General features: G+C 44.9%; 1 protein-coding gene across 3 annotated transcripts in view; it reads right to left on the minus strand.

Annotated features, from left to right (window-relative positions):
• Positions 1–4,885: 4,885 nt before the first annotated feature.
• The window catches only part of CHN1 (chimerin 1), a 206,988-nt gene continuing 195,609 nt past the window's right edge, over positions 4,886–16,264 (minus strand). For all 3 annotated transcript variants that reach the window (XM_040475436.1, XM_040475437.1, XM_040475438.1), the window contains 3 exons: positions 14,936–15,073; positions 7,075–7,180; positions 4,886–5,687 (listed from right to left, as the gene is read on the minus strand). In XM_040475436.1, coding sequence (XP_040331370.1) covers positions 5,516–5,687; positions 7,075–7,180; positions 14,936–15,073 — 416 coding nt within the window. In that variant the 3' untranslated portion in view covers positions 4,886–5,515. The remainder of the gene's footprint in view (positions 5,688–7,074; positions 7,181–14,935; positions 15,074–16,264) is intronic.

Consider the following 16,264-nt stretch of genomic DNA (forward strand, 5'->3'; position numbering starts at 1 on the left):
TAAAAATTTTTTTAATGGTTACTTAATTTGGAGAGAGACAGAGCATGAGCGGGGGAGGGGCAGAGAGAGAGGGAGACACAGAATCCGAAGCAGGCTCCAGGCTCTGAGCCGTCAGCACAGAGCCCGACGTGGGGCAGGAACCCACAAACCACGGGATAATGACCTGAGCCGAAGTCGGACGCTTAACCGACTGAGCCACCCAGGCACTCCTGTCTGTCTTAGATAAATGGTGAGACTGAGCCGTCAGGTTGAGACCATCTCTTGTTCCAGTCTGACCACGAACTGTGCACAAAACTGGCCAAAGTACATGCACCTGGCTGCAAAGGACTGCTCACACCACCGCCTAGAAGCAAGTGATGCAGGGAGTGAGGGGCTAGGGACCACGGCAGAGGACGGGATGGGCTCCTTCGTGCTCTGTCGTCCTGTTCCACATCACGCACCTGCCCACAGGGAGGCAGCTGAGACCTTATGCTCTTGATGCTTCCAAAAAACTCAGACTGGGTATGTGTGAGGTCATTTTCGTATTTCCTTTTCCTATTTGTCAAATGAATGTTTACAGTCAACATGAAAGTATCCATGGGATTGTAAGAGTGTGGCTTGTGAACTCACGCCCCGCCAAGGCAAATGCGTCCGTGCTGTCTTGTTTTAGCTTTCTGCTGACAGCTAGTGCTGAGGCCCATAGGAAATGAGATACTCAGTGAGCAAAAGGACACAATCCGAGTTTGACTAGGCCCAGCAGACCCATTAAGTTCCTTGATGGTTCCTTGATGGCACTGATCTTGTTCCCAGGCCTAGCACAGTGCCCATCCCCGGAGCCGGCAGGAGATGGGATGGGATGAGGAGTTGCAGACGCAGGGCTGGGCTGCACTTGGAGAGAGTGTGCAAGTAAAAACCAGATCTCTAAAAAGTAGAGAAGCTGACGGATCCCTGACAATGCTGTCGTCTTAGCTTTCTCCTGCATTCCAACACAGGGCATGCCTATCGAGTGGTTCAGCGGGACTGTGATGTGTGATAACTAAGATTACTGTTACTTCAGCTCATGACAGGAAGCGCATCTACTTAACACACACAAATGGGAATGCCACACAGGTGTAGGTAAATCAAGTTACAAAGATGTTGAGTTTTACAAGAAGTTAGTCCAGTGGGTGAAACACACACACAGTTGGGAGAAGAGTTTTGGGTATCCTGCTTTTCCAATGTGCATTAAAAAATAAAAGCTTTTTTGCTTTTTAAATCAAATTATTTTGAGAGAGACAGAGAAAGTGAGCAGTGGAGGGGTGGAGAGAGAGGGGGAGAGAGAATCCCAAGCCGACTCTGTGCTATCAGCACGGAGCCTGATGTGGGGCTCAAACCCATGAACTGTGAGATCACGACCGGAGCCAAAACCAAGAGTCAGACGCTTAACCCACTGAGCCAGCCAGGTGCCCCCCACCTTTTTTTAATTTTAGAGAGAACGCGAGCAGGGGAGAGGCACAGAAGGGTAGAGAGAGAATCTCAAGCAGGCTCCACACTTAGCACAGAGCCCGACGCGGGGCTCGATCAGACCACCCTGGGATCATGACCTGAGCTGAAATTAAGAGTGAGATGCTCAACCAACCGAGCCACCCAGGCACCCTCTTTCTGTGCTTTAAATGGAGTTATCAATAATACCTCATCAGCTTTGGGGCTGTAAACTCTAAAATATTTTGTTGAAAACAGTGTTGGGACCCTGAACCTAATTTATTCAGAGGTGTTCTATTTGAGCTCATCGAGTAACCAGAAACATTTTGATAAACATCTGTTCTTCCACTTAGAAACATTTTATTTATTTATTTAAAAAAATTTTTTAACGTTTATTTATTTATGAGACGGAGAGAGACAGAGCAAGAACAGGGGAGGGGCAGAGAGAGAGGGAGACACAGAATCTGAAACGGGCTCCAGGCTCTGAGCTGTCAGCACAGAGCCCGACGCGGGGCTCGAATCCACGGACCGTGAGATCACGACCTGAGCCGAAGTCGGACGCTTAACTGACTGAGCCACCCAGGCGCCCCTAGAAACATTTTAAATATCAGTTCCGTGAAGAATGACTTCCTCTGGCCAGCTGGTATAACTAACTGGCATTAAAAACTAACAAAATGTAGAGAAGGGAAATTGATTTCTCAATAATTTCTTTAAAACTATATATAGAAAATTGAGAAGAAATGGATCTTACAGGGCAGAGTACGGAGCTGCCAAATCTGTGGGTGATCAGAGAGGTTTATTGGTTCCTCCTTCACTCCAGGGGTGGAAATAAATAGTAAGTTTGCATCATAAAAGGTCATGATGTAAGAAATCTCCCATTAGTCACAGAGAGATGTGTATAACAGATTCTGGTAATCATGGAGTCTGAGCTCCTCCTAAGCCAGTGAGGAATTGTCTCTTTATTTCAAGGAGTGTCACCCAGCAGTCCAGGAATGCTCACAGATGATGTAGCTGCCGTTTGAATCTGCGTGTCCCGAGGGGATGAACCACACACCGGTGTCTTCAGAAACCTACTGTGCTTGTTCACAGAGCTGGTAAACGATGACCTTGTCCGAAGACTCGGTGGTTTATCTAAACACCTGCTTAATACTTGCTCTGATGGGGTGTTGCTTGTGCTCCCGGTAGACCTCGGATTCTAACACGTGCCTGTCAGTTACCCTGGCGCATGCCCGTCCCCTGCACCCACACACTGAAGGTCTGCCTTTCAGCCGCATGGAGAATATGCTGCTTTTGGTCTAAAATTGAAATGGGATTGATTCATCGGGTGCCTTAGAACCTCACAGTGCTATTCACACTTAACCCTGAACGCCCACGCAGTCATGTTGGGAGAAGGCTGCAGGGTTACCGCAGCACCTCGGAGCTCACTTCTACACTTACAAAGGGTGGAGGTGAGTTACACAGCATAATATATATAGATCCTTCTGTGGCCTTCTAACACTCGTTTGAGACCTCTTGAAGGCATGCACAGTGTTAAGTATTTCTGCTACCTGGCTCTCCCTGGGTAACCCAGCGGAATATTTTGTTTTAATAAATCAGAATAAACAAATTTTCTCTCAGAAAGAAAACAAAGTGTTTACTTGAAAGTCAACCATGTCTGTTCCTTTGAGGAGAAGCACAGGGTGACTATATCCCGATAGAGCATATTTCTTTACAGCTGAAGGGCTCCTTTAAGAGGGCTTTGTCCAAAGTGAACATGAGCCACGGACACATAGCCGTTCAGTAGCCTTACCCAATCCAGGGACAGATTTTCGTGATCAGATTTCTCTGACAAATGTACTTCGTGAGTCAAGGGCACCAACTTAAGTGTATAGTGCCTTTTAGGGGCCTCCATTTTAAGAAAGCTTCTATGTTACACAAATCTCTGTACTATCGTATGTATCTGATGTTCAGTGTGATATTTGCCCTGTGGTTGAGAAGGCAGCTGTGAGGGGCTAACTCTATTTAAAAAAATTTTTTTTAAATGTTTGTTGATTTCTGAAACAGAGCATGGGTGGGGGAGGGGCAGAGAGAGAGAGGGAGACCCATAATCCGAAGCAGGCTCCAGGCTGTCAGCACAGAGCCCGAGGTGGGGCTCGAACTCACAGACCATGGGATCACGAGCTGAGCCGAAGTTGGTCGCTCAACGGACGGAGCCACCCAGGCGCCCCCGTGAGGGACTATCTCTTGAACAACCACACTTTTCTGAACATCTACATTAAAGCAAACTACCAACTTCCTACTATAGTCCAGGGGCACAAATATGGAAAAACTCATCTCTGTCAGTTACCATTTTCTTTGAGATAGTCTTAAAAGTATCAAGAATTGACGTGGCAAAACCAAAAATGTATCTTACATTTTTTGCTACTTTTTATTATAATTTTTAAATCTATTTTGAGAGAGAGAGAGAGGGCCCAAGCAGGATCTACACGGCCACTGCAGAGCCTATGTGGGGCTTGAACTCAGGAACTGTGAGATCATGACCTGAGCTGAAATTAAGAGATGCTCAACCAATTGAGCCTGCCTTTTTTTTTTTTTTTTTTTTTTTGCCAAAAAATGGCACTCCCCCGTCAACCCCCGCCTTTTTTTTTTTTTTCCTACACATTTTAAAGCAGGACAGGACAAGGAAACAGCCTGGAGGGAGGGTCATTAGTTCAAAGGCAGGCGGGTGGCTAGGCACAGTATCAGACCCCAGCCAGGTTTCCTGGCATCTAGATGTACACAGACCACCCTTGGCCAAGCGTCTGGCTGCTGACTCCTCTCAGGAAGCCTGGTCAGCTCAACTGCATGCTAACGGCATTTCTGACAAACCAAACATTTAGGAAGTCACTCTTTTCAGTCTTCTTTCCTGCTTCTGATGGCTCTGGAAGGAACGGCTGTCTGCCCTCCCCCCCGTCCCCACAAACAGGTGAGAAAATATTCTAGCTTTCTGCCGAAGTATGCGAGAAGAAAAATCCAATGAATGGGTATTTTAATTCTAAGCAGTTTTTAAGTTTATTTATTTTGAGAGAGAGAGATAGAGAGCAAGTGGGGGAGGGACAGAGAGAGGGGAGGAGACAGAATCCCAAGCAGGCTCTGCGCTGTCAGTGCAAAGCCTGACCCGGGGCTGGAACTTACGAACCGTGAGATCATGACCTGAGCCGAAGTTAAGAGTCGGACAGTTAATCGACTGAGTCACCAAGGCACTCCTTAATTCTAAGCAGTTTTAAGTTACTATTTTAGGAACTCAACACAAAACCTTACTCAGTATTAAATAAATGGCCAAATACGTTTTCCCAAATATTCTCAACCATGGGGAAAAAGCAAGCTATCACTAGTTTTTATTTCTAAAAGCCAAATTTAATAAATTAATAAATGCATGCCAGGTAACGCAAAATTGCAACTGAAACCCAATAATAACAGAAAATGCTCTGCATTGTACTTTTTTTTTTTTTATTGGTGGATAATTTACTAAAGTAACAAATCTGAAAACACATTTTGCTTTTGCTGGAAAGAAAGGACTATGTCAGAGAAGAACAAAGAGAAACCACAAATAAAGCATCGGAGGAAAGGAGGCTTATGTTATAGTCTATGGCAATGTAGCAGTCAGAGGTGCTGTTTCATCCATTTGTGTGCATGTTTATAGAAGTGTCAGTAAACCAATGACATAGAACCCAAAAGCGAAGTCACGACAGATTTACTCTGCGAAACATGCTGAATTACAACACAGACTACCCGGGACGAAGAGGCGGGTGCAGGCTTGTTGTCTCCTTTGTATGGGGTTCCCTTGCCAAAGAGGGGGCTAATCATGCAATAGCTTGAGTTTCTCTTAACATGATAAACACCCGGGATTACTAGAACTGGAGAGCGTGTGTTCACTGTTTTACAAGGACAGCTGAGCGGTGCTACTAAAACAACGGAAAGTTCCTTCATTTTAAGCTGGCTATCTGCCATAACGTCTAACCGAGAAATAAGTCAGCTATAAGAGCCAATTAAATTACTATAAAACATTCCTTCATCTGTAAAACATTTCTTTTTTTTCCCCCCCGCAAACTAAAATTTAAAATAAAATGTCTTCGTTTTTGATAAGCAGCTCCACCACCAGTCTCTGGTATCGTATATCGTTCAACGCGGCCATCGCGTCTAGTTCTGGAGATCTCATAAGGGTCGGGCCGAAAACAATGCCGAGGTTCTCTGCATTCATAAGATTCTCCTTTTCGTGGAGGGTCACTCTGAAAAATACAAGCAAAGGCGCGTGCCTTCACGTAAGCCACGGCGTTCCGCGCTGTGCTCGAGCGCTACGACAAAACCCAGGTCCACTTATCAACTCGTCCGCTAGCTCCTCTCTCTGTACTCCTCAACTTCCAAGTACGGACTTTCCTCAAAGCCGGTTATATTAATAAGTTAAACTTCCAGTGATGACCGAAGCTCAAGTCTGAGGTCGTGTGTCAGGCTGTGTGGGGTCAGTTCTATCTGCGGATTCTATTGCAACGGCTGGCTGCAAGGGCTGTGTTGCCGAGTAGTGGAGAAGGGGCTGGGTTGTCTTGATTATTCATTCTATCAGCCCTCCTTCCACACTGGCTGCCTAGTCTGCTGAATTTGTGTAAGTTGAACAGTTTATTGAGTATCTGGGGAGAGTGGTGGCCAGGGTATGAAGAGATGGCCGAGGGCATAGTATAAAGATTATCTGGTCGGCGAGAATTCGCATTCGTCTTCTCTTTACTGCTACAGCAAAGGCACAGACTATAATTTGGGAGCTATTCCTTTGCCTTAGCGTGAAGGCCTTAATTGCATCCATATATGAAGCAAACTTGAATTTGCAAGTGAAGTTGTAAGCATATTAGAAGTTTTAGCTCATGGTGCTTTCAAAGAGGGAAAACATGTAAATGTTAAAAGCACCATCAGTTACATATTCATTTCTGAGTAACTCATGCTGAGAGGCATACAAAATAGACGTCAAGTTCTGTCTTTTTTGTTTCTAATTAGTTTTATATTTTGAAACTCCAAAACCACTAAAACTTGGTCACATAATTTAAAACCGTTTGCTTCAACTGGTAGAGACGGGAGAGCGACAGAGCAGGGAAATGAAGTGCTATCACCATCAATGTATTTAAAACATTAAACCAGACGTAACCAAAATATTTTACTTTCTATTCCTCCCTTTACCCCTTATTGTACTCCATCATTTTTTTTATAGCAGTTTTCAGTGTTGGAGACCTGGATGCAATGGTCTAAAATCCTGTCACCGAGAGCGAAGTGCCTATTTTAGAGCAAGAAGGAAAGTGAGCCTTCTGGCGAGTTGCTTTGCTCTTTATTATGCTAATGATAATGTCCTTACAGCTACAACCTTTTCTCTTTCCACACAAAAATCACTGCCTGTCCTTGGCAGAACACTAGTATTTCTAACCTATTTGCAAACCTACACGGGAACTGCAAATCCGTTTACGTCAGAATCGAGTCTGCATTCAGCGCTGTAGCGCAGAACATTTTTAGCATTCCTTCCCAACCTGTGCATTTCTTTATTCATACAACAATTTGTCCTTTCTTTCACCTTTGGTTTCACTTGATTCTTAACATTTGGATACCGTGCAAGTATAAGCTTCAAAGTCTGTAACTTGCCTCTTTAGATGCGCCATGAGGTACCGCAGGGTTTCGCAGTGAGCAGGCGGCAGGAGCTTCAGTGCCTCGTGAAGGGTTTCTAATTGCTCATCGGGATCCATAATTTCTAAAATAGCAAGTTGAATACCAAGGAGAAGAACTTTAACGGACAACTGGTATAAATGGTTCACTGAATTCTATTCTTGTGGTGATCTTCTAAAACTGGTAAGAAAGGCTTTCTCACAGATCCTTGCCCACAGCTTTGGAAAATATTTTTAAGGTTCAAGTCTTGGATTTCCAAAAGGCTTAGTACCATTGTGGCAACACCATTTACTGGGACTTTTGGGGGCAGCACCCACTCGATTGTCTTAAGAGTCTGGTAACTGTGGAATTTGGACACTGGATAGATAGGATGTGACTATAAGGAACTCAGACACAGCGACACACAGATTAAAAACTCAGACATTTTGGGGCGCCCAGGTGGCTCAGTCGGTGGAGCGTCTGACTCTGGCTCAGGGCATGATCTTGCGGTTCGTGAGTTTGAGCCCCGCGTCGGGCTCTGTGATGACAGCTCGGAGCCTGGAGCCTGCTTTGGATTCTGTGTCTCCCTCTCTCTTTGCCCCTCCCCTGCTTGCACACTGTCTCCGTCTCTCAAAAATGAATAAATGTTTAAAAAAAAAAAAGAACTTAGACATTCAAATGAAGTCATCTTACAGCATTACAGACATTTTAAGGGATGCTAATTTACTCAAAATATTTTGAAAAACCCTGTTCAGCAACAGTACATAAGCTATGCCACCCCATTGCCCCTTGCAGCCTTTGCCAAAGTCTTAATTGATATTCTGTTTTCTTTTTAAATGAGGAATGTATCATCCAGTATTTATTTCCTTGGTTTTAATTTACTTTTTTTTTTTTTAAATTTTTTTTTTCAACGTTTATTTATTTTTGGGACAGAGAGAGACAGAGCATGAACGGGGGAGGGGCAGAGAGAGAGGGAGACACAGAATAGGAAACAGGCTCCAGGCTCCGAGCCATCAGCCCAGAGCCTGACGCGGGGCTCGAACTCACGGACCACGAGATCGTGACCTGGCTGAAGTCGGACGCTTAACCGACTGCGCCACCCAGGCGCCCCTAATTTACTTTTCTATAAAAAAGTCAAATCTACCCTCAGAGCACAAAAATATTCTACTTCGGACATTCAGGAGAATGAAATGCAGAATTTGAAGGCAATTCCAAATGTTTGGAGTGACAACAGGGTCCCTGAAGTAAATGTGGCTCTTCCAAAGGTGTAAACCTTAAAGGGAACAATCTTCATTTGGGCATTTTAGTTCCGCTGTGTTGGCCAAAAACCCAGCACACTCCTTTTGAGGTCGCAGATTGCGTTGAGTTCATCATTTCCATAATCAGAAACAACAGACATGTTTGTAATTCTGAGCTCTCAAAAAGAGCACCCTAGCACATTCCTGCTTCTCAAATGTCAGGAAGACAGGGTGCCCTTAAATGCTGGGTTGCAGGGCAACCGGAAGAGGACCCCAAACTGTTGCGTCTTAATCAGGATAGCAGCCTTGAAATTCTGGAAGGCCGCATCTGACCACCAGTATCATTCAAGACACAAAACCAGGATTTCTAGTTGTCTAACTCAAAAGACAAATCCAACTCAATGGCAATGCACTGGAGTCAGGTTAAAACTTGTATGGGGCACCTGGGCAGTGCATTTGGTTGAGTGTCCGACTTTGGCTCAGGTCGTGATCTCACGGTTTGTGGGTTTGAGCCCTGTGGTGGGCTCCACACTCCTGGTGTGGAGCCTGCTTGGGATTGTCCCTCTCTGCCCCTCACCTACTCACACGCATGTGTGCGCTCTCTCTCTCTTTCTCTCCCTCCCTCTCCCTCTCCCTCTCATAAGTAAATAAACATTGAAAAGAGTGATATAAAATGAATGTGAAAAGTTCCTAGCATTGGTAGCACAGATCGATAAGCTTCAGAACATGAAGAGTGACTGAAGCTTTTTAACTCAAAGAAACGTCGGCCATTTTAGAATTTCTGCCCCAAGCTTATCCAGGGTTCCTGATTCTCTTCTCAGTAATAAACAATGTATTATTTGCCATGATAATTGATGCATGGTCTTTGAAACTTTGGATCTTTAAAGAGCAATACTGTTTAAAGAGCAACTGATAACAGCAATACTGTATCAGATACTGAAATTCGATCATTTAATTTCTAGAATTAAAATTCCATTTACTATCAAAAACTATTAGTATTTACTTACAGTTTTTTTTTCTTTTTATCATAGGACTAATTTGAAACTATACTGTTCTGGAAGTTGAAAAAAGACTAACACAGTCTCCTTTTTATTTTCGTAATTAATCCTTGTAGGGAGAATCTTGAGATGGCATGAAATTAAGGACTGTGTTGGTGGGCTAGCAACAAACAAGACTCCCCATTTGTGGAGAGCTTACTTTCTCTCTCGGAGCGTGGCTGACAGTAAACAATGAACATGTATCTTCTGGTTTATACTAGATTAGAACAAAGCCAGTGCTGTGGGGAAAAAAAACAGAGTAAGGAGCACTGCAGGTGCTGGGGGATGTGATTTTAAATGGGGTGGTCATGACAGACCTCATGAGAAAGATGGTCTTGAGTGAAGACTCTCAGGGCGTGGGGGAATGACCACACGGAGATCTAGGGGAAGGGGTGCCCGGCAGAGATGCAGCCGTGCAAGGGTCCCCAGGGGCGAGAATGCTTGCGATGTCTGAGTAAAGTGAGAAGCCTACCGTGGCTGTAGTGGAGTGAGCCAGAGGGGGATGGAAGGGAGTGAGGGCAGAGAGGTAACGGGGCACCGCATTGTGTCAGGTGCTGCAGGCTATTCCAGGGACTCAGCATTTACTGGCAGAAACGGGAAGGTTCTGAATGAGGCAGAGACGTGACCTGACAGCGCTCACAGTAGCTCTCCTCTGTCTGCCATGTGGGAAACAGACGATGGAAAGGCAAGAGTAAAAACAGACCATTCTGGTAACTGTTACAAAAACCCAGGTGACGAATGACTCTAGCTTAGACCAGTGGTGGCAGTGAAGGTAATGAGAAGTTGCTGGAATCTGGGTCTATTTTAACGGTAGAGTCCATAGGATTTCCTGATGAGGGAGATGTGAAAAGGAAAAGAATCAAGAATGAGCTAAGCTTTGGGCTTAGGCAACTGGGAAGATGGCGCCTCCATTAAGATTATGGATGGGAGGGGTTTTGTGGCAAAGGTCAAGGGCTCTACCTGAGGTGTCTTTTAGACATCTACATGATCATCCTGACTGGATTAATCCGGTGCTCAGGGAGAGGTTCACACTGGAGATATAAATCTGGGGACGTATGACAAACTGCATTTGAATATACTGACATCAAATCGACACAGGCTCTTCCCTGGAGTTCGTTTCTTTTTTTTCTACTTAAAGGAGTATTACTCATAATTTTTTCAGAGAACACAAATCTTGGGCCTGACGAAGACCACAGCATAATTTAAGAGAAAGACAGACAAAATGGAACGTATTTAGAGACGAACAGCATCAGCTGTTTCAAATATGGGAAAGGCTTGCATGTGGAAGAGGGTCACATCAAGACCATCGGCAGCGGGAGTCGAGGGCAGGCTGATTTCTGTTGTGCACAAGGAGGCCTTTACGACGGTTATATCTGTCCACTGGCGGCTGTCTACCGAGAGAGGCAGTGATCTTGCAGTTATGGGTATTTCAAAAGAGTGTGTCGTAGAAGGAAATCTAGTTAACGTGACCCTTTAGAATATCTAAAAAGTCTAAGATTCTATGGTTCTCAATATAAAATCATGTTTACTCATTTAACAAGAATTTATTGAGCACCTATGATGTAAATGAAAGGACTGTCACAGGTGCTACAGGAAAATAAAGCGACAGAACTCTCCCTTGTAATGGGGTTAGTCTAATGGGGCAGACAAGACATGAATACAGCCTTCCATCATGAAGCAAAGAGTCTGTGCCAAAGGGCCAGGCGAAGTGTGACGGGAACACAGAAGAGAAAGTTGGCCTGGGGGCTGAGCGGAACCGAGAAGAGGAAGAAATGGCCTCTGAGGAGGGTTTGGAAATGTGGACGTGGTGAGGGCAGGAACTAATAAGCATCTGAACCTGTGTCGACATTTCGTTAAAAGCTCTTTTAAGGTACGTACTGCCAGTTCCTCGTAGAGATGTTCAAGTACAAGAAGAAGAAGACTCAGCCAAGCATAAGGGGTGAATCAGAGGCAGAGTGGAGGGGAACACTCGGCGAGTTCTCATCCCAGGCCTCCCTTCAGGACACTTGAAGTTGCTCGGGACAAAGAGCCCTGGGTTTTATGGCCGAGTTCATCTGACTCACTCAAGACTACATGCTGACTGAGTCCTCTTTTCTGAGATCTTCTGGGAACAGAGCTCAGAGAGTTCTCGGCCAGAGAAAGATTTCCACACGGAGTCCTACCAGGAGTTGGGTCCTGGCAGTGCTGTTTTCCTCGGTGTCAGGAAGTGTCCATGCATATGCTGGCTTACCGTGCAGCCTGGGAGAGGCACCTTCTACATACACCTTGTACTGTCTGTAGGGCAGCGCTCCCTTCACTGGCGGGAAGATGCAGTGAGGAAAAAGGGCTAGGCGGTCCCAGACTTCCAGGTAGTTCAAGGGGGAGTTGCCAGGATATTATGAAGATCTTTAAGCCCTTAAATGAGAGGCCCCAGCCTCTACCACCATTGTGTCCTTTGTTCATTCCCTGTAGCCACGCACCTCCAGCTTCCTGGGTGCAGGTTGTCTGAGGGAGGCTGCAAGAGTGGAGCTCAGACAGCTTTTGCAGGAGAAAGCTTTAATATGCACTCTGAGTTTCTGCTGGCAAGAGATGCTGATAAGTGCCGGGGAATCCTGAGACCTAAAGAACAGGCCCCAGGTTTTCTTTTTTTTTTTTTTTTTAATTTTTTTTTCAACGTTTATTTATTTTTGGGACAGAGAGAAACAGAGCATGAACGGGGGAGGAGCAGAGAGAGAGGGAGACACAGAATCGGAAACAGGCTCCAGGCTCTGAGCCATCATCCCAGAGCCTGACGCGGGGCTCGAACTCACGGACCGCGAGATCGTGACCTGGCTGAAGTCGGACGCTTAACCGACTGCGCCACCCAGGCGCCCCTGGGCCCCAGGTTTTCTAAGGGACCCAGTGATAAAAAGACTCAAGAGCAGGTGCACCGGGAAGGGTCAGCTAACACCGTGCATCATTTGGGAGGGGTTCCTGCCCTCCTGCCTTCCCTCTCTGGGCAGGTCTTCTGTTCCTGTTCCACCAGTGGAGCCAGGCAGTGGGCTGCATGCAGGGAGCAAGGGCTGTGGCGTCAGACAGATGTAGCTTTGAATGCCAGTGCCACCTCCACTAGTGACAAGACCTTGGACAATTCACTTATACCCTATAACATCTCCTTTCTGTTTTGTTTTTGGTTTTTTTTTTTTGAAGTTTATTTTGAGAGAGAGCAAGAGAGACTGCACATCATGTGAGTGGGGGATGGGCAGAGAAGAGAGAATCCCAAGCAGGCTCTATGCTATCGGCGAGGAGCCCTATACAGGGCTTGAACTCGTGAACAGGGAGATCGTGACCTGAGCCACAATCAAGGGCCGGATGGTTAACCGACGGAGCCATCCAGGTGCCCCACGACATCTCCTTTCTAAAATGACATCGTGGTGGGGCACCTGGCTGGCTCTGTGAAGAGCATGCGACTCTTGATCTTAGGGTCACGAATGAGTTGGAACCCCACTGGGTGTAGAGATAAAAATTAAAATATCGCACACTATAAAGTGTGCACCGTGATTCCTGGCACCCGGTATATGTTCTATAAATCTTAGTTTCTCTCATCTCCCTTATCTACCTATAAAGATAAGAGAATGGTTGTATCTCTGTGTCTAAAGAATGGAACAGACTTGGGGCGCCTGGGTGGCGCAGTCGGTTAAGCGTCCGGCTTCAGCCAGGGCACGATCTCGCGGTCCGGGAGTTCGAGCCCCGCGTCGGGCTCTGGGCTGATGGCTCAGAGCCTGGAGCCTGTTTCCGATTCTGTGTCTCCCTCTCTCTCTCTGCCCCTCCCCTGTTCATGCTCTGTCTCTCTCTGTCCCAAAAATAATAAATAAACGTTAAAAAAAAAAACAACTTTAAAAGAATGGAACAGACTCTACTGCTGGAGGAGACATGGACAAGGGCACAATATTCCATAAACAATCAGATCAATAGCAAACACGCACAATAAACATCTATATCCTGTATGAGTATTATGCCACGGTTTTGGTGTCATGGAAGTCACGCATCAAAATAGGTGACACTGTAAGAAGGAATTTCTACCTTGATTTAGGAAAGTTTCTACCTTGCGCTTTGAAGAGCTCTCTAAAGTAGAGCGGGGGGTTTGCTGATGTCCGACGGGGGCGGTTTCAGACACAGACCTCAGAACGCCAACAAATGTTTTGGAAGAATAATAGAGGCAACTGACACGGGTGTGGGGAAAGAAGGTGAAATAATTTGGGAATCTGGAGGGCAAAAGGCCTCGAAGCCCAGTAAGGAAGGCTTGGATGTTTCTTCTAAGTAGATAAAGCGGCTGTCTAGAGTTCAGAATGCAGGTCTCAATTACCGCTTTGTCCTCTGCTATTGGGGTGCCTTGGGCTTGGGCACAGAAACCAAGTTTTAATTTTACTCCAAAGCGACACGGGGACACGAATTCTGTCCGCTTGAGCCCCCACTGTCCTGAGGACCAGAGCAAACTGGGGACCGAGCAGCCCTCGGTGATGCAAGTGTGTATCAAGCGCTTTCGACAGGAGTGGCAATCAGACTTCTCTCTCTCTCGGGAGGAAGCGTCTGCCCCACGAAACAAGAACCCGTAAGCTCTCAGACGGTTTTCGTGATCAGCACTGAATACGTCCCCAAATGAGAAGAGCTAAATTCCTACGGAGAGGATCTAGTCTTTCAGGCTCCTAACATGGAAATTTGTAAGAATCAGTATAACTCTCATGGCTGTTCCCCGCAAGAAATCAGGTCTCCATGGAGCCAACCACAAAAATTCTCAACAAAAGCACTGAAGGGGAAAGTAAAACTTAGAACAAAGCAAGTCTGTACTTCACGAAATTTCAAAGTCAAAAAGTAAATCAGCGTTCTAAGAAAGTGATGTTATTATTTAAAGATCAAGACAACATATGGTTTTTAAGAGAGAAGGAAAAGGACAGAAATAGCCTATCTTTTCTTAAAAAATGGCAATGCCAACACTTAAAATCTGTTAAAAATTCCTTTCTTTAAAAAAAGGAAGTGTGAATTACAGGTATGATTTTTGCACCATAAATTTGGCAAATGAGCCTTTGCTTTTTCTCATTTGCATCTCAACTAGAACTTAAAAAATCACTTCTTGATCTAAAACAGTGCTCCTTAAAGTATGATCTACGGACCGGTGCCAGTTTACAAACTGTTTGTTAATGGTCTGTCACAGGATATGTATAGAAATTGAAAGTAAGAATTTAGAAACTTTTATGAGATCTGACAGAGTAACTTTTATGCTGAGCTGAATCTAATAACAAAATAGTTTGGTCCTGTTCTTCAATTTTATTTTCCTAGTTATTCATTTTTATTCTGCAGAAGCATTGGTGCATATCTAAGGGGCACTGGCATAAGCCTTACTTTGGTAAATGAGGGTTAGCACATTACAAAGAAGCTTCTGATGGCAGAAGTCATAAATAACCTACATTGGAGAGGAGTTCGAAATTTCTGTGAGTATATTAACCGAGGGGAGAGGCGAGGGGGAAATACATAATATGCATTCAAGAAACTCAGCAGGAAAAGCAGGAGAAGTGATTACCATGAGGAGGGAGTCTGTCAGGTTATTGGAATGCGCGCCTTCATACTTACTCGCGGACTCTATAAACTTAGGGTAGGCGTCATATGTGATGAGCGGAATTGGTAGATCCCTGAAGTACAGTTTCAGCGCACCAGTGATAATGTTGATATCTTCATACATGTTCACAGAAATATCCGCTTTCTCGCCATCTTTGAAGGATGTTGGAAAGAAAAATACGAGTAACTATCTGGACACACAGCACTGTTTTAATAACACATTTTGTGTTACGGTCTTTCGAGATCATCAATGCGTCGGTTTTTTTTAATATCAAATTCAGTGTGCCGATATATACAAGTGATCAATTTTCTGTGAAAAGCCAAATCTGTTTTTCTGAATTTTCTTTTCTGAAGTTACTGAGCTTTCCAGGTCTAATTAAAGGGGTGGGGAGTAGGAGAGGGCTGAGATCAACAGCAGTATTCGTAAATTCCACGAGTACTTGAGACCTCCTAGGGGAGTAATGTAGGACTGCTTTCTCTTTCTTTTTAAAATAAACCTAGAGAATGTGAAAAATAACAACAGAGGCACTCCTAATTTACAAAAGGCCACCTTTGACTCACCCCAGGCTCCTGACACATGACGTCTGGATGTTGTCTGAGCCCTACGTGTAGGCACACAGTGAGAAGTATGAGAGTAAAACGAAACAAAACTTGAGAGTCTTGAAATAACCAGAGAAGAAGTTATAACACAGAGGAGTATTTTAGGGTTGCTGGGCCTTAAGACTTCTTTTACTCTCCTGCATTTAGTAACTGGTTAAAATATCTGAACGTTCATCTACTGAAGATTTAATTAGTGCCGACTCTGAGCTACATCTTATACTAGGCTTCTTTTATTCCATTTGGCTTATGAACGAGCGCTATCCATCAAAAAGCAGCCTCTTCCCTACACAGATATTAGAATGGCTAAAATGACAACTGATGACAAATGCTGGAGACGATGCAGGGGCCACAGGAACTCGACGTTGTTGCTGGTGGGAATGCAAAATGGGACGGCCACCTGGGAGGACAGGCAGTGTCTTACATGTAATCCGGCCATCACACTCCTAGGTATTTATCCAGAGGAGATGGAAACTACTTGCGTCCACACAAATATGTGCACACAAATATTTAAGCCGCTTTCATTCATGATTGCTAAAAACTTGGAAGTAATCAAGATGTCCTTCAATAGGTGAATAAACTGTGACATGCCCAGACAAAGGAATATTATTGAGCAACAACAAGAAATGAGCTATCAAGCCAGGAAAAGGCATGGGAGAACTTTAGATGCAGGTTGCTAAGTAAAGGAAATCAGCCAAAAAAGGCTACATATCTTATGATTCCAACTCTGACATTCTGGAAAAGGCA

Source organism: Herpailurus yagouaroundi, unplaced genomic scaffold (genome assembly GCF_014898765.1).
Source record: "Herpailurus yagouaroundi ecotype Mexico unplaced genomic scaffold, PumYag 140, whole genome shotgun sequence".
Taxonomy (NCBI): Eukaryota; Metazoa; Chordata; class Mammalia; order Carnivora; family Felidae; genus Herpailurus; species Herpailurus yagouaroundi.